Source organism: Motacilla alba, chromosome 20, assembly GCF_015832195.1.
Source record: "Motacilla alba alba isolate MOTALB_02 chromosome 20, Motacilla_alba_V1.0_pri, whole genome shotgun sequence".
In the NCBI taxonomy this organism is placed as follows: domain Eukaryota; kingdom Metazoa; phylum Chordata; class Aves; order Passeriformes; family Motacillidae; genus Motacilla; species Motacilla alba.
The window spans coordinates 15,410,956-15,433,800 of NC_052035.1; the positions used below are offsets into that span (position 1 = coordinate 15,410,956).

Below are 22,845 nucleotides of genomic sequence, written 5' to 3' on the forward strand. Positions count from 1 at the left end.
CATTCACATATTTTAAAAACAAGCAGTTCCTTCAGCAGCCTTGTGGTATCAGGGAAGGTGTTCCTTTATTGTCGGTCTTTTAAAGTTATAAGTAAACAAAATGCAAAGGCTAAAGTGTGAATTTCCAGCACATTTATTTCTCATAGCATGCTATTGTAAAAATACAGTAATATTTATCAAGATTAAGATAGTCTTGTGGTAAAATATTCTTTATATAAGTAATCTGTTTCAAAAGGTTATCCTTTATGAGGTATTTTTGTCTTCTTTGACTGTTTTCAAATAGTCTAGTAAGTGTAGTAGATAAACTTTTACTACCTGAAGATTTAGGTAAGTTTTTAAGAAAGTCCTTCCGGTCCTCTTCATGCAAGATACCATACACACTTGTATTAACCAAATCTTCTTGTTTATACTGCAGATACTGTGTGACATTTTCTGATACAAATACTATGTTCCCATCTCGATTTACAACAAAGAGGAAGCCGTCCAATGCCTAAATATTAACACGACAACATATCATGTAAGACATATCGACTAATTCTCAACATAATTTAATTTTAAAACTGCGTGGGTGATAAATGTCAATTTATAATATATTCTCTTATTTTCAAGGATAGAGATGAAGTTTTAAATTCTTCTTTGAGGAAAAGTGTGTCTGGTAGGGAATTATTTAAATAATAATAATTAATATGTCCATGTGATATTCCATTCAGCTTTCACATTGATAACCAGCCTTCTTGTTTCATTCTTGATTCATATGAACACTAGATCATGAATTTGTACCATTAATTCAATAGTTAGCAAATTGAAACAAGAAGTTCAGTAGAAACAAGTAGCGAGTCATGAACATGAAGACATTTCCACTATCAAGTGGTGAGATAGGAGGATCTAGCCAAATGCTGTATGTTCTTAACTGAAAGAGAAATTCAATATCTATGTTTAAAAACTGAGATTCAAAAATGCTCTGATGAACTTGTGAATATCAGATTGGTTTTCCAGGCATAAAGAAAGGCCATCTGCTATGTATCTTTGTTTACTATTAATCTTGGATTATTTTACTTGATGGCAACATTCATTAAGAATGCTTTGTAATTTAGTAACACAAATGCAGACACACATAACAACCTCTCCTTGCAAAAACTCCTCCATTTAATGTCTATCCCCTAAAAGGAATAAAGTATTCCTTGTACAAATAAGCACTGTTTCAGTAGTAATTTGCTAATAACTGCTAGAGCAAATAAAGCATAGGAATATCAGAAAAAGTCAAAGGCTATTCTATTTCCTTCTACAGAGAATTTCAGCAAAATTAAGAAAACATGATAGATTTTATTCCTGAACCTTTCAAACATACTTCTGCATGGTGCTTGCATACTATTTTATTACTACAGGATTGCACACTTTATTGTAATATTTTCCCCTGCCATAAGGGGAAAATAGGGTTTTACTAGGGCCTAATTTGTACTTGCCTGTAATAAAAGAGGTCCCAATGAATCCTTGTCAATAACTCCTTGACCCGTGGATGATACATCAGCTTTCTGAACATCATCATCATTAGAAACTGCTTTTCCTGAAAGCCAAAAGATACATTTCCATAAAGCAACTTTTCATGTGATAGCCACATTCTAATATTACGAGCCAGATCCTAGGGAGAGTGTGAAATAAAGGCAAAAAGAAGCACAAATGAGAGAGGAGGGCTCATATACAGTTGGCCGCTAAGACTAGAAAATACGTCACGGCCACATAATGCCAAACTCTTTGCTCACATAAATTGACTTGGCAGTTGAAGCTGACATGATGAACTTGCTTTGTGAACATTTCTTGTTGTTTTTCAGACACTGTCTGATGAATACCTGCTGAGTCTTTCAATAGCCATTAAACACACTCATATATATCTCTTTCTTAAGGTTTTATTTTCATCTCATTATCATTGGTCACGGTCTTCAGATGCCATCATCACTGTTCTACAAAAAGGCTTTGATTCATGTTAACAGCTGTGTGTCTGTATGAGCATATACGTGTGTGTATGTGCGTGCATGCATATAACAAAGTCATATTTAAAGAATCAAAATATCCTAAGTTAATTTATCGCAGGGAAGGTGGAACGGGAATCCACGCCATGCAGCAGAATTACAGAAAAACACCGTGAGCTTTATTTTGTGGTACTTGCTGGCTGGTTAAGCAGACCACAAGAGGAGTACAACATCTCAATTCTGTAACGAAATATTAGAATACATTCAACGACACTACAAAAAACCTTGAAAACAGAAGATGATTTTTGAAAATTGTTTTAGCATATGATGTGGCAATCTACCGCAACAGGTAAGATTCACACAGCATATTCTGTTTTTCTAATATTTTACTGCCCAAATGACACATATAAGCATGGGAGGCTAGTCACTGGGAGGTGGAGATGGGGGTGGAGTGGTGTTTAAAAAAATAAATTATATATACTCCTCACACTATATTTCAAAACATGGGTTTTGCATACACCTGTCGGTCAAAAAAAAGTGTTATATCACTTAGGCTTAATCTAGCTGACAGAATTTGCCAAGAAATGATGCACTGCTTCTTTCTCCTTTATTGAGTTGGCTATATTATGAGTACATTCAATCACACTAAAAAAGCAATTAAAAAAAATCCATAAAAATCACTATCTCTGATTGGAGCCTTGCCCGTAAGAAAAGGATAGGTTTCCTTGAAGTGAAAGGCAATGGCATGTATTCTTCATACCAGTGAGTATTTGGTATAGTGTATAAGCAGATGGTAGAGTACCATCTCATGTTTTTTTTAACTTGTCTGTGTTACAAAACTGGTAAGAAGGGCCATACGAAGTTTTAAAATCCTGATTCCCAATAAAAAGTGATGATAAATACTTGTTTACATTTAAGTAGAAAATTACTTAAGGCGCATTCAAGTTTTGAATCAAGTCAAAGTCCAAAGACCTGTTCAGTTACATGCTATTGTGAAAATCACCACTCAATTTCCCAAGTAGACTATTGCTACAAAAAAGAAATCACAATGAAATTAAACTATTAATTTTGACTTAGCAGGGAACTGTACCTTGCTCTTTTATTTGTCGAATCTGTCTCACAGTTTCTTTTAAGATAGCACATTTGTCTGGTTTGACATTGAAATTGTCAATGTCACTCAGATTAGCAGATATCAGCTCAGCCAGTTCTTCAATGTATTTGCTTTCCTGCTCACGTCGACGCTTCTCACCACTGCAGATCAGACTAGGAATCAAAAACATTATTTTGTATACTTATATATCATCCTATACAAAACCTGTGCTCACTCTGTGGACAATAACGTACTTCACTTAACACTCACCCATTAAACCTAGGCCGTAGTTATTCTTCCAGCAAACATGAATCTGAAGGGCAAATGTGTGTGTTTTGTTACGCTGCTGTTTGGTTTGGGGTTTGTGTTTGGTTTGCATATTTTTTAAGAATTTTAAGTACAAATTGATATCAAGAGAATAGAAGAAAGCTATTAATAAAAAATCCTCCTGTTTTTACTTTTACTCTATTGTCAGATTTAATGAAAAGAGTAGCTGCTTTTGTTATAAAATTGTAGCACTCATACAGAAAGTATATTTTAATCTTAGAAATTGCTTTACAGTTGCTTAAAATTTACTTGACAAACAAAACTGAATTTTAGAGTTCTATTAACACCCTTCAGTTTGATTGTAAAGAGATGATTACAGAAGGTGATACCTTACAAATTTCTAGGCATCAGGACCTAAATGCCATCTCAACATGCAAGAAAAGCAGAATCCCAGACAACCTAACGTTGCTGGATAAAATGTCTCTCTCAAATTCTTTTTCCTACCCTGGTTAATGGCTGAGTAAAGAGACTGTCTACAGACTAAACCAACAGGGAGAAATGTCATACACAATATGACAAGAATAGGAAAAGAAGGACTCGGGGCAGGGGTAAGAATGGACACATCAAGGAAATTGAAAGAGAATAATCATTCTTTGAGAAGAAACCACGTGAAGGAGATAGGAAAGTATGCATGGACCAACACTGGAAAAAACAAACACATGACAAAGCAGGAGCTTGAAAGATAAAGCTAATGAAGGGTGACAATCTGAAAAAGAGCTCCTGCATGAGAGACACTGTAGAAAGGGAAAGAGAAAATGGAATGGAGGACACTCATAAAAAGACACTGGGATACAATGGAAGCATTTAAGGTTCTCATACATGATCTCTTATAATGATGAAGGCAATTGGCATGTGGCACTGGGGATGTATATATAAAAGGGACAAATATTAGTACACACAGTGCCTGACAATGAATTTAATACAAGTTAATACTCTAGAGGAAGAAGAAACATGAAAGGATAAAAACTTCACGTGGTGGAGAACAATGAAGCTCCTGGGGAACAGAAAATGGAGTCCTTCAGACAACAGTACCTGAGAGAGCTGGGTGAGGGGCAGGAAGATAGCATAGATGGCCAAAATTTAAGATGAACTTAAAAGAAACAGAAGTACAAACAAACCAGCAAAAAGCTCAGATTCTTGCAGTATACTTTGATAAATGTAACCGCCTGAAATGAGGCCTGTCAAATCAATTACCAGATATGAGATGATGCCTTTAAAAATCCTGCAAAGCAAGAGGTTTTTTTCTTTTGCCTTGCAATCACAACTTCAAAAGGAATTCCTAATCTAATGGAAGGTATCCCTGCCCATGACAGGGGAACTGGAACTAGATGATCTTTAAGGTCCATTCCAACTCAACGCATTCTATGGTATGTCCACTGTAATAAAATTTCCACAAGAGTCTAATTATAAAGCACAGTTCATCAGCTACACCTAGTAGTAAAGTTACCTATCTTCACAACAGAAGCTGGCCTAGAGAGTTTTTCAACTAAAGAAATTCCTTAGTTAGAACTTTTTCTAAATTGCAATGCAAATTTGAAAAGTATTTTTAAAAACTCAGTAAAAACCAGTTAAGTTCTATGTAAACGTACCTTGCACCTTGTGTATCACAGGGCAATGGCTTACGCTTCCTTGACTCATTAGTCAAACTATCTAAGGAGTTTTCTCCTAATCCGCTCATCTTGACCTTGCATCAGCAGCTAAAAGCAATGACATAATAATTGTAAATAAAATGCTCAAAATACTAATTCAAAATACACAGAACTTCTCCAGATAAGTAATGTATTTTTATCAGATTTACAAGTGAGTTTTCTTACTGCAAATTCATAAACATTTTGCTACTAAAAAATGTTTCTTTAATTTTCTTTAATGTTTCTTTTAATTTAAAATCTACCCTTTATTTAGCAAAAACACAGGTTATTACTGCTTTCTATCACTCTAAGCAAAAGTAAAGGTTAAAAATTTAATTTTTTTCAGAGATATTTTAAATTTGCACCATTAAACTGGGACCACTGTATAGCTCCAACTTGTCTAAAAAAAAGAAATTCTCAGTATTTAAACACATATTTAGGTAACCTGAAAAGAAAGCAATAAATTAATGTTATACCAAAATACAGTTGCAGAAACAAATAATTTTCCTCCTTAGGAGTGTATCAGGGGGCTTACAGGAGTTTCATACTCATCTCTTCATAAAGCCAACAGATTACTATTGCCATCTTCACAGGTTACTATAGTTTTCACATCTCTCACAAAATCTTCTAAAATCCATATAGTTTTCTAAAAACTTTGAGGCCAAGGCAAGCAAAGACTTCAACCGTCTTTCATTTCTATTGCTTCTGCAGCAAAGACTGGGCCACAACCCAATAAAATATCAGGCGATGTTGTCGAAGTCTAGTTACATTAAACAAACCTGGCAGATTTATATATATATATATATATATATATATGAGACACTCATCTCCCCCCTCACTCCCAAGAGAAAAAAGGAGCACAGACACAGACGAGAGAAGAAAGCCATGTGAAGTCCTGCTATGCTAGGATCAACAACACGCTGAGGGAGGAAAATAATTTAATGGATCTATGCTATGTATTTAGTTGGAGTACTTTAGAGCACAACCAGAATATAAAAAGATGTAAAAAATTGGTTTTGGTCTTCTAACTGCAATGAGACAAAACAGATCTAGGCAGTTAGAAATTAAGCACTATTTTATCCTTTTTACAGAAATTTCCAAATTAAGTGTAAATTTCATTTACTGTTTTCTAGTTCAGACTGCAGATCTTTACCCGTTACAGCAGTGGCAATAAATGGTGCTAAATATTTAGTTAACAGAGTTAGACTTGTCAGTTAGAGAGAACCTTTCTGCATAACATAACCCAAGCATCAAGAAACCTTTCACAGAAAAAGTTCTTTGTCTCCACAAGCAAAAACTACGATTATGACAATTGTTAAAAGAAACTGGCCTCGGATGACCAAATTCCTAGGAGTCAGTGATAACCTATCACAAGGACAAGGAAGTGATAGAACTAAATTAAGTTTATGTTAAGGTATCAGAGGCTGGTGGCCAACTGGCTCAAGAAGCTCTGCAGAACAGAATATGAGCACCCTGTTGAACAAGAAGTTAGTTATGTATGAGTGTGTGACAATACTTTTTGTATTACTTGACTGACTGAATTTTTGCTTATTGGCTTCTTGTTGGTGGCGGGGGCGGGATATCTGCTAGTAGTTTTTTCTAAAGTCTAAACTGAAAGGACAAAGACACACGAGAACAGATTTGCATGAAGCAGCATGGAGGATTTTTAATTCTACACGTGGAGAATTTAAAAGAACATTCTTCCTACAGCAGTACAAAATTTTGAAAGCTAGACAGGACAAAGGACTGGACTGCTCTAGCACGTGCAAAAAAGCCCAGAAATAAAATGGCACCTTTTAAAAGTAAAAATTCTCTTTGCAGGTAATAAAATGTTACAATGCTTAACATAAAATCCTATCATAACCAATCTTCATGTCAATCAATATACATAACAAAAGGGAGGATAACATGTTTTTAAAATTACAACAGAATTAAACCCAACAATCAAACATAATCTTCCATTTGAAATAAACAATTACAAAAGATGCTTAACTCTGTACTATGGGCATGAACTGTACAGTTAAGAACTTGGTCTTACATATAAATGTTTGCTAAAGAAACAGGATGAATAAGACAAACCCAACAGAGCGATGGAAGAGCAAGTCTGAAGAGCTTTATCCATTCACATATTCCTCCAGGGCAAAAAAATCCCAAATACATCCGTAGTGGCCTACTTTACATAAAGTTCAAGAAAAATACACTGTTAGGCCACTAGATGCCAGTACAGAACTGGACAATTGCAGGGATCGTATTTCCTTCAATTAGCGTCATTCAGCTGAACGAAGAACTACTCATCTGAACAGGTAAGCAGTTGGAAAAAAGGCGATTATAAAACCAGCTTATGATCACGCAAAAAGCAGTTGATTATTGAAGCTGATACTCAGCATTACATACGACTCAAGGTCTTATGTCTACAGACCTCACAGCTGAGGCTGCATCCTCAGGCTTGCTGTAGGTGACACCGGCACACACTTCCAGGATTGCTGCTTCTATCCTTCTCTAACTACATTTACAGGCTCAGTATAGTCACAGCTGAAGGTTTAAGAGCTAATTTGGAAAGAGAAAGGAAGAGCTTAAAATGTAAGTCTTAAGGCTAACTCAGGAAGGATGTGCACAAAGCAAGTATGTCTGAATCCAAGAGTAAATTCTGTTTAAGTGGAAGCATTTTGAAACACACTAGGAAGTTGAAAATTTGAGCTAGGATAGACATTTCACTATAACATAATTTTGAAGGTTACATGGTTGTTTTAGATTAATTAGAATAGACATGTCATTTCTGGTTTAACATCTACTTGTACTGAGAGATAACTCACAATGTAATTAAATAGAAAACCAAAAACTACTTCAATTTGTCTCAGAAACATGAGAAATATAGGAGCTTGGACAAGGAAGGAAAAATCAGTAATTTGCATAGACTGTTTCCCTACTCTTACAGCCAAGTAGCTGGTGGTAGTTTATTCTGGCCTGAAGCTGCAGAGTTGCTGCACATGCATTTTCCTTTCGCTAAGAATATCGCTACAAGCTGCGCAGGCAGGTCATGCCTAGAACAACTCTGTAACTGTTTAGCTAAGGAAATTACAGAAGCTGCTTCCCAATACAGATGGATTTACAGTACAAATTCTTAACAGTCAAACTAATTTCCCGTAGTATTTGCAAAAGAAGCAATTTCTTTCATTATTAACTCCTCAGTGAGGTAATGAAAGAAATCACCGGTTTTGAAAGTACCAGGTATTATAGTTCTTCATTGAAGTTGAATCTGTAATTTCTAACGGGCTAAAAGGTTTATCCAAAAGGAAGGCTATTTTGGGGGTTTGGGGAGTTTTGCTGAAGTTAACTATTTCAAAAGACAGCTCTGAAACACAGGTTTCAAAAGTTGACACTTTTATGCATTTTTACTACTGAAAGAAAAAAAAAACAAAAAAACAAACACAGGCATCTTTGTAAACTTACTTTCTGAGCTAAGAGGCAACAACACTATTTCTGGCTTATGAACCACTAAAGCTGGCTAGAAAGACTTCTCCGCTAGTGATATCACACTATATTATCTACCTAAATGAAACATTTTTTAAAGAAAATAATTACAGTGAAATTCTTTCTGTTATTTGCATGATTAACATAAATCTAAAAGCTAGCTTAAACTGATTGAATAGCTCAGTTACTACACAAAACTGGGCAAATGCAAGAAATTCTATTAAATTTTAGATCAGTACAAATTACCGAAAACAAAGTCTTCAAAGCAAGGCACTGTTTAATTCCATTGATTGTAGCAATAATGAACCACTCTATCAGGACGCTCCTAATCCCACCAGTGGAGTGGAACCAAAGGCAGCAATATTTGGAGCAAAAGTTCCAAACTTTCATGATTATTTGCAACATCTCTGCATGTATAATCTTAAATTTTCCGACATTCTTCTAAATTCAAGAAAACAGAAAATAACAAAGATCTTCTTGCTCAGCAGTAACTGGTGAAAAAACAGCAGTCCTTATTATTGAGGTGCTCATGCCTACATCCTTTGCAATGTACCATACACTTTTCATATGTCTATTCACTTCTCAGTGAAAAGCATAAATGAGTTGTTTAAAAGGTACTGGGTTTTGCACATGGCAGATAAAATAAGTTGCAGTAATTACTAATTCATCTATTGCAACAGCCTATGTACTGTCTTCCAAACAAAACCATAGATTTTAAAGAAATCATGAGAGCTTATGAGTAGCAGTGTCCAACCTGCCACAGCTTCAGTATTTTGCCAGGGTAAAATCAAAAATTTTAAATTTAGAAGACCCTGTCTTCTAAAATTCCACCCTGGAATAACAAGAAAACGATGCACATGCCAACAATACAGTATGTTTGCAACGGGCAAAGTGCCTTAGGCCACATCCTACAGCACAATGAAGCCAAAATGACGTTGAAATTACTAAGTACAGTAAGCAGAAAGTTTTCAGTTTGATACACCTATTTCTTCCCTCATCTTACTCAACTCACCCCCACACAATTTAGAAAGCTACTAACTTAATATCCCTTAGATTGCTTTCTGCTACCTTGTCTTTCAATGCACTCATTTCCTTGTCCAGCTCAAGCGTTATTCCCTTGTGCCACTGCTCTCCGTAGCTGGTAGATGAAAGACCTATCCAGCAGACAGGACATGGCAAGTGTGAAGGTTTTGTCCTAGCAGGGACGCAAAAATACCAACAATTACATGCTTCAGATTTGGTTTTTATATCTGTTTTGCTGAAACAGTTGACTACCCTCCAAAATGCACAACTATACAATACTAATTTAAAACATATCCAAAATATTTTCTTAAATCCTGTTTTTTTTGCATGAAAACATTTAAAATACTTCGTTGGTCCCATAAAACCACCAAGTTTTTCCTATATTAAGTATGTGTACTTGTGGTATTTTGCATCCTTGGAAGCTCTTCTGTCTGAGCTGATTTCTTGTTTGAGAAATTGACTAAGCAGAAATTCGCATTATTCAAAATAAGCCGGTTACAAAGAATTAAACCAAACAAATTCATTTAAATGAACCATGATCATGCCCTGGAATTTCATATAATGTTAGAATATTAAATAGAATCCTCCCTCCTAAAAAGCAAGATATAAGGCACATATTTTTGCAAGATGCAGATTGCAATATTGAAATTTTGATAATAAATAAAACTACAGATACTCCATTCTGCAACTCTGTATATGTAGTGCAAATTTGTTATTTCAACATTGTATCTCCCTCAAATACACATAAAAAAGTATCAAAAGTATTGAAACTTCTGATTCAAAATATTCTTGATATTATGCAGAGATTCTTTTGCTCCAAGACTGACCACAGAAACAACTGATGTTTCCACTTACATAGACAGGAATCCACAAGAATATAAGCAGCAATTTCACTTTCTGGCAGTGGTGCAGTAAGGTTTTTGGTTTGAGTTGGGTTTTTTTCTTCTTTCTTCCCTCCCATCCTTTTATTTTTTTTTTTAAGTACATGCTTCTCATATCCTAAACTGTAGCTTTAAAAATGTTAAGGTACATATAGTCCAAATATGAGATCAGTCACTTACTAGTCCTTAGCAAACATTCAAGCACTGCATATTTTTCAGAGGACCTTCAGAATCAGAATTCATTTTAAGTCACATCCTGTAAAACAAAAATAATACATAATAGGTAACTTCAAGTAACTGTCATCTCTGCTATACTTTGAACAGTAGACCAATCAACTCTTGTCCCTATGCTAAACCCACATGCTCCTCTTCTAAATACAGAGGCATTAGCCAACTGCTTAACATCTTAAATTTAAAAAATATTTTATTTTAACACTGTGATCTGTTCCGCTTCACATGAATTAGTTTACGTTATTAGGGTGCTTATATCAAAGCACAGCCATGCACTAAGCGCTTGTCATTTGGGGCTGGGCAGTCAGCTTCCCCATCGGATCTCTCATCAGTACAGCTTCCAACACGTAAGCATACAATTTCCTATCTAAAGCCTGCTCAACCAAAACCCAAGAGTGTTCAACCAAAACCATAATTCAGCATGTTTTGATCTCAATGGGCTCAACATACTGACCTTTGACTGATTTACCCACTCTCGGGACGAGCTACAAAGATAAGCAATTCACACCATGTAGAACCTTAGCATCCAACACAGCCTGGCTACCAAATCTAAGTTTACTGATGATAGATTTTTTGATCAAATTTTTAAAAGACATAAAGAAAGAGCATTACATTACAGTCCAGGTGAGATGGCTAAGTGACAAGTCATATTGTTACCTGTGGCTCAGGCAACAACAACATGACAGACACCTAAAGACAGAACACACTACACTGTGTTCAGGTTAAAAATATACCTATATATAATGTGCCAGATATGGTGAACACAATGGTTACTTTTTAAAATAAGACATAAAAAGGGTAGCACTTGCAATCTTCCTTAAATGCTTCAGAGAATATTACTGTGCCTTTTTAAAAAAGAACACAAATACAATACGCTTTAAATTAGAGTGCATAAGATCAACATACTTTTAAACCTCTGAGGAAGGAGAAAATGCAGCAGATAAAAAATGCCACTGAACCTTTACTACAGCTTTGTGAATCTGAAAGTGCAATGAAACAAACCACTGAAACAGACACACATGTACACTGAGTAAATAAAGAGGTTTTCGTGTAACTAGTTTAGACTAAAAAGTCTTTCATTACCTTTTCAGATGAAAGCACCTATGCATATATTATGAAGCAAACAGGACATTATATCAGTTGTATTGATACACCACTGTGCTTATCCAGCACCTCCCCCATCAGTACAGTAACTAATAAAATACTATTCCAAAACACAGGCCTTTGATAATTCTTTACTCTTTCACCCTCTCACATTCCTCCCACAGACAAAAAGGTGATTTACTAGGTAATAAATGATTTGGAGACTTCAATGAATCAGGACTTTCAGTTAAAAAAAAAAAAAGGTGCCATCTATAATGCCAGTGAAGCACACCTTGTTGCAACATGTTAAATAATTTTAATTTCATGCACATTCATTTTATATTATACATTCTATCTTAGAGAGACTGATTTTTCAGACCTTGCCAAGTTTCATTTAACAATTCCCCTGCAGTGCTTATGTTTAGTAAACACCATGCACTCCTGGGCTATTTCTCAAACATGACAATTAATTGAACCTTTTTCACTTTGCATACATTAATATGACAGGACACTTTTAGTTAAGACACGGTCAGAGGTGGAAGATGCTTGGAGTTCATCTCCTGTTCCTCCGATAAAAATGCATATGGATCTATTTTTGGAATGTCATTACTTGTTAATTTGTTTCCTACGCATCCCGGTTTGCCAGTAAGAGCAACAGATAAAGAACCATGTTAACAGCAAACAAAACACATGACAGAGAAAAGCAGGGCCCCGGTGAAATTAAAAGTAAAATCCACAAAATTAAAAGTATTTATTCAAAATTAGTTATTCCTAATACTCCTAGTTGTTTCAACAGTGCAGGTGAACACACCTACCATTAATCTTCAGGATAGCATAAATACAGCTTTAAAACTCAACTGCACACTTACATTTCGCACTAAAACTGCACACTCCTTTGGTGATATTTTTATGTCAACCATCTTCTGCCCTACTTTGCCACAGATTTCCAGTATATACATATACCAGCAGCTAAATCTTCCATTCATTCAAGTAGAATAATTTAAAAATCATTTGTGACCTAAATTTTATTTTGTATAGCCTACGCCAATTTGCCTGAGAAAGGAATCAAAGGAGGAATGGTCATTAGAGTTTCATGAGAGGAAAGAACCCAGAAAAGTGTACACATCTGTGACATCTCAATATGAACAGAGACAATAGAAGCCTTACACAAGCCTCCAGCAATACTGGAGGGTGTGGGGGAGGAAGGCTCGCAAGCTTTTTTTATTTGTAACACGAAGATGTGAATAATTTTGTAAAATGCAGTCAGGAAACCTCATGTGGTGTAACTAAATTAGTCTGTTTCTTGTTGGATCTCTCTGCTGAATTCAATTTTTAGATGAATCAGGTGGGAGTCATGAAACAAACTCAGACACAGAAACAGGAAAAGAAAACAGGAGTAGACTTTCCCTCATTAAAGAGACATACACTGCATGAGACATATATTCTAACACTTCTAGCACATTACAACGTGGTATTCATTCCTTCATTACATCACATCATTTGTAGCTCCAGTTCAAACTATTAAAACCAGGTATCTCATCAAACAGTTTTAACCGGGAAAGAAAAAGGAAAAGGAAGGCAGCAAATTAATCAGCTACTGCTTGTGCACACAAATCAAAGAAACTGTGAAAGATGGTATAGTTGTCCTTTGAGGTTAGTTGTGTTTAACAAAACAACATGCAGTTTAGAAGCAGTGTGGAATATTAACCTACACATCTCTACACACATGTGAGGACATCACCACACATCCCCAGCCCTCAAGAGAGAAAAGTGATTACACTGACCCTCTTATGACTGTATCGTAATAACAACAGAGAGAGAGAGAGAGAGAGAGGGAGAAATTATGCTGGCTCTCAAGTGAATCCTGGATAATACCTGTTACACCTACTTAACTTTTGGAACAGAGAACAAAAACCTCAAAAAATACCTACATAAAAACCTCAAAAAATACCTACATGGCTCTATGAGAAAGTTAAAAGGGATGCCACAGGGAAAAGGTTAGCATTTAAAAAGTGGAAAGCTTGTTTACATGGGAAGAACTGAAAATGAATTGAAACAGAAGTACAGAACTAAAAAAAGAGAAGACTGCACCTTGCACTGAACTACAGCTGATTATAAAAAGATGCTTAAGTAGCACATCATAAACAGGAAGCCAACAAGGGAGACAGTGGTCAAAGGCATAAACGGGGCACTCGGAGAGAATGAAGGTGTAGCTCTGAAAATTTCTTCATCTTGGCCTTCACCTTTGTCAACCTAAAACAACAGAGAAAATGCATTGAATCCATTCTGCCTCTTAGGAGTGTTCGAGACTATCTAAGGTTTAAAACCCTGCTGGTTCCTAACAGGAACCCTGAATTTTGAACAGTGGTCCAGCAAACTCTGAATTCCAGACTGGCTTCAGACACTAATTTATGCTTTGTCTTTGGCAATTTGGATATTCGTTAAAGACGAAAGAAAATTATTCCCTAATATAAATAAAGAAAAATGGAATTTATTTCTTATGTCATTTGAAGTGTCTTCCAGGTTGAAAGGTTTAGTATGAGTGCTAATAAATATAAGAATGAAGTTTCTAATAAGCATCTTAGTAAGGAGGAAAAAATGTATCTTTCCCCATTGATCACAGGTTAAAATTATGATGATCATAATTATATTCATCCATTCTAGTTTTAAGCCCCCTTCAGTCTTTAGTTACTTGGCAGCCAACATTTGTGATCTGTTCACCTCAACACTGAGTTACTGAAGTAACAGGAAACTGTAAGTCCAAAAGACTAGCAAGCTATGTGGACTGACAGAAAATCTGAAAAACATGAAAATAATAATTTCTTCCAGACATTTTTCTCTTCAAGAGGACTATTAGACAAGAATAATTACATTCAGCATTTTTAACATTCCAAAACAATCACATAATTCTTTATGACATCTAAAGCAAGGAGGACAAGGTTTTTTACTATTTGGCCAATGAACATGAACTGTTTAACCACAATACCAAAATGGCTCCCACAAAAATTGGTCATCCCTGGCCAGAAAATATATCTTCTCTCTGACATGCATTTTTATTTACCTAAAGAAAAGCTTTAGCATTTATTCTACTAAGGAACTGCCTTTTAACTGTATTTAATTTTATGAGTTCTAGAAAATGTATGCTTCCAAGAGTTTATCGCATGTTTAAGTATAATCCCATGTACTGAAAGTATGAAGTCAACTAGTAGTTAGTAGTTAACAGCATTTTTGATCTTTAAACATTACTCTTACATTTTTACATTATAGTGCTAGTTTACAAAATGCTTATATTGCGACTAAATTTGAGAAATGAAAATCATTATGGGTGTATTCTCATCTTAGTAAGAGTTAACATCTCTCGTACAAAATGTTAAAAGCTACAACACAGGCTGAACATGTGTACACATGTTAAGCTCTGAAAGCTGCTTAAAAATGCAAGATTGAGTAAAGTTCATGTGAACGTTTGTATACATGCAGAGCTTAGAAAGCTGCTTCAAAATGTAAGAATGAGTAAAGTTCATGTTAGCCTTGATAAATATCAGCTGTCAGGCACTGCCAACCAATACACACTATGTTTTCCACAAACTAGAGCCCAGTAAAATGCAATTTTTACTTTACTTTACTTTCCTGTATTACGCATTATACAAGGCAACATTTACCCAAGGTCAAAAGTTTACTGTTTTCAAATTTTAACTTCCAAAGTAGGATATTGTGACACAAACATCATTGACACTGAAATCTATGGAAGCCTTTCTAAAAAATCTTTCATCTAGTTACATATAATCCTCTAAAACACACTTTCTACCAGAATGGACATAGTCAACTTCTAACCAAGTCAAATGCAACCTGAAAGAAAAGAATGTTGTTCTTATATCCACTTTCAATTCTGTATTTTTCCAGTCCAATTTTACTTGAACATTTTCTGCTGTAGTAATCACTTAGAAAATTCTAATTGTTTCTCGCAGAATTAGACCAAGAAACCAAGCAAAGTCTCGGAACACTAGATGTACAATAAAAGAGCAGGGCTGGATCAGAATGGCAGAATTTTCTAAAAAGAAACCTTATTTTTTAATAACATGATATAAATACAACAATCAACTCTACCTACAGCATAGCCCACTTCAGAACTGTTCATTCCCCAGCTCTTCCATTTGATACCACGTATCATTTACAATGGGGTAAGTGAAAAATTATTACTGTGCTACTGTTACCAAGCCAGACAGGGAAGTGTAAAAAATGTCACTGTGATTATACTTTTAACAAGAAGACTTTTTCTTCCACAAAGTATTATGACAGTATTTTGTGAATTTTTATTAGAAGTATTAGCTAGTTTTCCTGAACAAGGTAAAAGCTCAGTATGTCAAAAAATTATGCAATACATGTGTGATATCAATGCCTCTCCCTCTCTGTGTTCAAGAAATAATACACTGGTAAACTGAAAGTTAATATAGTTCTACTGGAATTTTCAAAAGCACTTAGCATTGGTTAAAGACAGTTTCTGTTCATTCAGTGAGAATTCTATCACCAGTTCCAGTGGAAATACTAAGCCTGAAAGTAGTATTTCTTTCAAAATCTTACCCTCAGCAGCGAAAATAAAAACCTTTTACCCAAATATTTAAATTAACCTCAAGTAGAAAGGGACAGTAAATGTGTTTTTTCCTGTCTGGAGACCTAAATTTATTTACAACTATTTCCCAAGTTGCTTAGAAACATAGGTGTGCACTGTGCACAGAGCCAGCAAAACCAGATAAAATATCTGTCTGCTCACAGACAACTTTCAAGAATGTTCTGTTTCTACGATCCACATTTAATGCAGAGGCTGTGCTCTAAAACCTCCTCTAAATCACCTTTCCTTCCTTTTGTTTAGAAGAAAGCAGAAAACTGCTTTCGAGATAGAAAGCTGCTTACTCTAGACAGAGAAAAAAAAAGAAGAAAACACCGTGGCAGGAGCTTCTCTTTAAATTTCTCATTCACCATGTGGAAACCTTGGTGGGGGAGAAAATTCTAATAGGGCAGCTCCAAAGCAGCTGGCAAGACCCTATTTTGAAATATGGGGAGATGAAACCAACGTCAAGATCTACTCTGAATAAACACACAGAATAAAGCAGTAGAGATCACCAACACATATTTTCAGTTTGCGACCGCTCATTTAATGCTTTTTGGTTACAAAATGCCTTCACAGTATCCGTGACACCCTTCTTTTCAGCCATATTCATTACAGGAAATGGTTACACTAGTGATTTTTCATTATCAGCAGTTAGCTCTCAATCTTGATGATCTTCAAAAACACTGCCCCCAGTGGGGTCCTTTGAAGTTATAGGATGTATAGGACTAATGAAATTTGTGCTTCTGTAGCTTCAGTATCAGTGTTACTTTTTTTGCCAGTTTCCCACCCTTCTGCTGGCATCCGCAGCAACAATTTTAGAGTTCATGGATTTTTACCACTAAAAGGCAGGTACGCATAATGTTATCACAATGCAACCACGCAAGTTTTCAAGACAAGTCTTAGACACGTTAAATTATGCTCCAGAAATAGAGTTCAGAATTGATTCCTAATTTGTGACAGTTGTTACTCACTCTCCTTTAGAAGAGCATTTATTCCATTTTAATGCGATAGGCAACATGATGTGCAGCTTCACTGCAGCTCCACTGCGAAGGCAGGAGAACTGCCATGAAACAGACAATGAGAAGCAGACAGGATGTACAAAGGCACAGGAAGGAGAGAACAACGAATTACAGGGAGTGGGGAAAAAGAAACTATATAATAGCTGCTGCTTAGGTACACTAGCTGGAATAAACAGGGAGGCCACAAACGATCAATGTCAGGGCATGTTTCTTTTGCAGTTGCAAGGAGAATTGCACACATGAGGGTGCAGAGGATCTGCTATTAATAATTTAATATTCATCGTTCCCTCGAAGTTGCTGGCAATGCTTCTGGAGACTCCCTCAATTCCCAGAAAAAGCTGCATTAAGAACAAAGCAGCACTACAAGAACAGCCCACACGGAACTACCACAATTCTGTCCTACTCTATTAACACTGCTGTAAAGTAAGCACTTTTTAACCACTAAACAGCTTACAGAACTGAATTTTTAAAGAGTCCAAATCACAGCAGTTGTGGGTCCCTCCCCAGCCTAATCTCTTATTAGGAAAACGAACGCACTATATAAATCCGATGAAACTATTTGCAAGAACAAGACAGGAGAGATGTGGAAACAACAGACTGAAGCAGTCAGGCATCAGGTCTCTTTGTTGAGAAAGAGTTTTGAATGTTATCTCTAGGCAAGGTGCTGAGTGATTCCTGATTAAGTGGCATTTAACATTCAATAAATTTAATGGTCCGGCAAGAACAGGCGGCCATACCTGTGCCTATGAGCTAGTGAGGGAGGAAATGGAAACTGACGCAGTAAGCAAGTCAGCGATTGTTTTGTCAGTGAAAAGACACACATTTAAGGGGAAAGAAATGTGAAATAACTAAATGTCATTTTCATACTTCATCGAAAATGTAATGCTGCTACAATTTGTCTGATTTGGCAAAGCTACAAAGGGGAAGGTGAATTTTCTTGGCCACAGATATTTCAGGTTTATGATAAAATCTGCAGAGTATGAAAATGACACACACGTTAATTAGGTCCAGAATTTGCTGGAGTCACACCCTAAATAAAAATTCCTAACATTGGCTACTCTGGGCCTCCAACACTTCACAATTTGGCAGTGAAGTTCAGCTGACACTACTTGTCTCTCAGACTGAGGTCTTGGAGCTTTTCTTGTTTAAGGGAGATGCAGAATAGAAAAGTGATTAGGTAAATATGTATTCAATTCACAGACGTATGAACTAAGTTGTAATATTGAGATATTCCAACGTAGGATTTCAGTAAGGAGACACCACTTCAGTCTTTTAAAAAACTCAACAGTGTTTATTAAGCTCGCTGAAACCAGCATACCGGGTGACTCATCCTCCCTTCCCCACTTTCTAATTAGCCCTGATCGTCAGCATCAATTTGTAGGTTGCTTTTAGTCGGGTTGTTTTTGCTTCAATCATTCAGAAACATGTTGGAAACTGAAAAAAAAAATAAAAATAAAAATTGACTCCTACTTCTGTAGCGATGAGACCTTCAGAAGATAGCTGGCAGTAGCCTTTAAGGCAAATTCCAGCTTTGCCGTTAGCGGCACACAAGCAAACTACTCGCTTGTTGTCGTCCTCCCCCTCCCCTCGGGGAGGCTGCATGCAGTGCAACACGATCACAGAGAAAAAAATACAGGAAAAAGGGGGAAGCGGGGCGGGGGGGGGAAGAAGCCCTCTGCTCCTGGCAAGGGGAAGGCGTTCCACAAGAACTGCTACAGGGTCAAAAGTTTACTGTGGTTTCAATTTCACCTTTTTGCAACCAATGAGCGTGCGGCGGCTCCAGACAGAACCGCGGGCGGCAGCGGCCCTTAACTCCTTGCGGCCCGGCCCGCCCCCGTCAGGGAGCGGACTGTGAGGGAGATGGGCCTCTCCTCCCTTTCCTCTCCCTTCGAACGAGCAGCAGAACGCCCAGCAGCCGCCTCAGGACTGAGAATTGCTTTCAGCCTGGAAATAAAAGGAAAGGGGAGTCGTCCGAAGCAGTATGGCAGCGAGTCAGAAGTTGAGACCTGCAGAAGTAGGGCCCCTTTCCCCCCGCTTTAGCTGAAAACCATGACCGTAAGCAAAGGGCTAGAACTGATACTAGGCATTATCAAAGCATCGCTTAACTCTGGAGGTGTTACAGCTACGAGCCGCCTGTTTGTGCTGGCAAACAGGAACGACCTTGAGAAAGGGGAGGGAGAGCACAAACACAAAACTGTCAGACAAGATTCTGAATGCACAGTCCAGAGCTGCAGTGATTTACTTTGCTTCACGTCAAACGAGGAATCCACGGTACTGTGGCATAAGGCTGGGCAGCCCAAGAAGACCTGCTGCCCAGTCCTCACAGCACCAGTAATAATAGCCTGCTTCTAGATGTTGACTACAAAAAAGGACATCATCTACTCCATGAAGGATGAATGTTGAAGTCATGGCTCTTGGCTACAAAAATCCTCAGGTCTTCAAAATCTTGCAAAGGAGAACAAACAAAAGCAAAAGAAAACAAAAAACTTTACCAAAAAAAAAGTAAAAAATGCCCTGGGCATGAGATTTGTAATAGATTGTCTTCATTTAGCACCTGAAAAGAAAGATGCATATTCACTCATGTTATTACATAACTAGAGCACAAACATAGAACAGGCTTCTTGTTCCACTGTAGCATCACTAACAAAGCAGTTTTCACCCCAGGAACTACAGACCCAGGTGAATCAGTCCATGGAGGGGTACCCCAAAATCTGTGCTGCCACCAGGTTTTTCTCTGGGAGAGTGGTGAAAATGTTGATGACACCAAATCTGAATGACAAGATCTATGATTGTGTTTTGGCATTTGAACTTGAAAAAAAAAATCAATGTCCAGCTATACTCAAGCAAGGAGAGCGACAGATCTATGACCCCTTTATTGGTCTTGCAAGGAAAGAGGACTAAAGCTCCTGTAAAGACATTCAGTTCAGTGCAGCAACAGACACCATAACACAAGACAGCATGAAGGGAAGTATGTAAAGCATGTAGTTCAGGCAAATTCTTTAGCATTGTAACCTAAGAAAATGATTCAATACAGCAGAAACACGTAGGCTTCCTTAGAGATTTTAGCAGCTCTGACTGGATACCAAGAATGGCAAGTCATCGCATACATTTGCAGAGTAAAACACACAGAACTAACCATTCCAAAGCAGGAAGCAGTCAAATTGGGAAACATTTGGAGGCATGTATTTCGGCATAGCCTGATCTCCAACACAGTGCAGAAAGGTTGACAAGAAGCTGAATATACTGAGAAGAGGTAAAAGGAGTAAATATGCCATCCACATACAGAAAAGGTTTATAGTAAGGATGCTGGTGAAAATACAACCCAGCTTTCCAAAACCTGAAGCCGAGGTAGATTGTTTAGGATAATGCACATGACAACCTAAGGTGGAAAAAAAATTAGTCAGTTGGCAGCTATTACTAATTTTCCATCAACATGCAGTTTCAAAATCAGTAAGTTATCTTACCCAGAACGTTAAAGGCTTTCAGTGCACTTTGTAATGGTGAAAGATACTCCGGTCTCAGACCTCTATACAGGTCCAGAAAATGGATGAAGACCCTTACAAAACAGCTATGCCGGATGAAAACATTGCCAATCAAACTTACGTATATCATACTTTTGCAAATCATACTTCCGCGACTGAATTCACGAAATAGTTTTAGGCAATAAGATAATCATGCAAAGCCTCTTAAAACCCGCTTCAGGTATAGTCAGCCACTCCAGAGCAGCCAAAGAAAACCAATTTCCAGCTGGTGGGCAAGGTCAGTGATTTCTTGAACCGACACAGGTAGATTACTTTCTTAATCCATGCAAATAGGCACAGCAGCAGCTTAATGCAGCTACTATGAGGCTAAGTGTAATGCCTTCAGAGATGCTAACGAAAGATGCAGGAAGTGATTAAAACACCTGAAGTCAGAAAGTTGAAGCCATCACAAGATCTTAGGTGATTGAATTCATGCCCTACTACCAAACTTTACTACTGTAATTCAAAAATGGAGACACCACAGAAAATGCTATCAAATAATGCTGTATTTTCACAGCTTAGCCACATTAGGACACAGTTTTGCCAATACCAATTTAAGACTGAGTTACTTTTATTAAAAGCTCTCAATACATTCTTCTCAGTAAAAAGTGCAGTTTGGTTTTGTTGTTTTGCCTTCTCTGAATACCACGTAATTTTAGAGAAATTCTTTTACAGTAAGATATCACAAAGTAATGCCCTTTTTGTGAGATGGCCTCATTTTAGAAGAAAATGGATACTATAAAATTTTATATCAAGTCAGTATGTTAGCAAGAAGTTTTTCTGTCTTTTCTGAATTTGATTAATACAAGCCAAGGTCACTTCCTGAAAGAAGGATGCCTACTACTGCAGCTGCAAGCAAACTAGACTCAAAAGCTGGGGGATGGGAAGACAATACTGGCAACTGCTAGCACTGTCTCCAAAAATACACCAGTTACAAAAGTTGAGTAAAATTTGGATTTTTTTACTACATCACCACATACGTAACCTAATAACTAAAGTCTGAGTCTGTATAATTACTGTTCCAAGCAAACAAGATTCACAATGATTTTGCACCATCAAACCTACAAAAAACTACTAATTCTGAGAACCCTTTCCTAAACTCTATGCAATTTCCTTAAAAATATATCTTTTAGTTTTCTTTTTTCTTTTCTTTCTTTGCTTTATCATGCAGTTAATGAAGCTAGTAAGAGACTGCCCTTGAATTAACAGCACGTCTCAGTCCTACTGAGACTGTGCAGCTCCACCCAATCCACATTGTCCTATTCTGAAGTCATTTAGGAAAACCACATTTTGGGAAAGCACGCAAGCTCTTTACTGAAGTCTACAGCATGCATTTGTCCAGTTTCTGAAGACTGTACCTAGCTTACAGAAACAATTAGAAGTAAACCGCATTCACCGGTAATGTGTAAAAATGTTTTAAGCCTTGTAAAGATTTTTGAAAATAAGTTGTTTTTAAAACGTGCCACATTTGCATCATGCATGAGGCCAATCAGATATAGTTTGCCCTTCCTTGTTAAAACTAACAGGTCGTGAAAATAACACCCTAACAAACAGAAATAGTATTATTTTTGCTTTTTCTACAATCTGTAGCACCACATTGGCAGCAGGATAGAAGGAATCTATCGCTGAAAACCATTTAAAACATTTAAAACCAACAGACATTTCCACAAGTACATCTGAGGGCACAGGGACATACACACACTCACCCTCTACTTAATATACTTCATCTTTAATAAAACAGCCTTGATAAACCCAGCATTGCAACAGATGTTTCATCTGTTGATTCAGGCTGAATTTAGGATGAGCTACTGAATGAAAGTTAGATTTGACATATTGGTGCAGTAAAAAGAAAGGAACCTTGCTAGTTTTGGGTAGGCATCTTTGCCTAAAATAGAAAAATAAACTACAGCATATCAGTGCCTGTGCAGGCACAACTACATCTGTGGTTAAGGATGCCTAACATTTTCCATCACAGCAGTCTGTTCTAATTCTTTAATG

At 36.8% G+C, this 22,845-nt stretch overlaps 1 protein-coding gene across 12 annotated transcripts in view; it reads right to left on the minus strand.

Annotated features, from left to right (window-relative positions):
- The window catches only part of NCOA3 (nuclear receptor coactivator 3), a 54,486-nt gene that overhangs the window by 18,675 nt on the left and 12,966 nt on the right, over window positions 1–22,845 (minus strand). For 8 of the 12 annotated variants that reach the window (XM_038158589.1, XM_038158591.1, XM_038158600.1 and 5 more), the window contains 5 exons: window positions 10,568–10,643; window positions 4,974–5,081; window positions 3,058–3,230; window positions 1,464–1,564; window positions 316–490 (listed from right to left, as the gene is read on the minus strand). In XM_038158589.1, the coding sequence (XP_038014517.1) occupies window positions 316–490; window positions 1,464–1,564; window positions 3,058–3,230; window positions 4,974–5,062 (538 nt within the window). In that variant the 5' untranslated portion in view covers window positions 5,063–5,081; window positions 10,568–10,643. Of the gene's footprint in view, window positions 1–315; window positions 491–1,463; window positions 1,565–3,057; window positions 3,231–4,973; window positions 5,082–7,431; window positions 7,560–10,567; window positions 10,644–22,845 lie in introns of all 12 variants that reach the window. The other 4 variants (XM_038158596.1, XM_038158594.1, XM_038158595.1 and 1 more) reach the window with 2 other exon arrangements.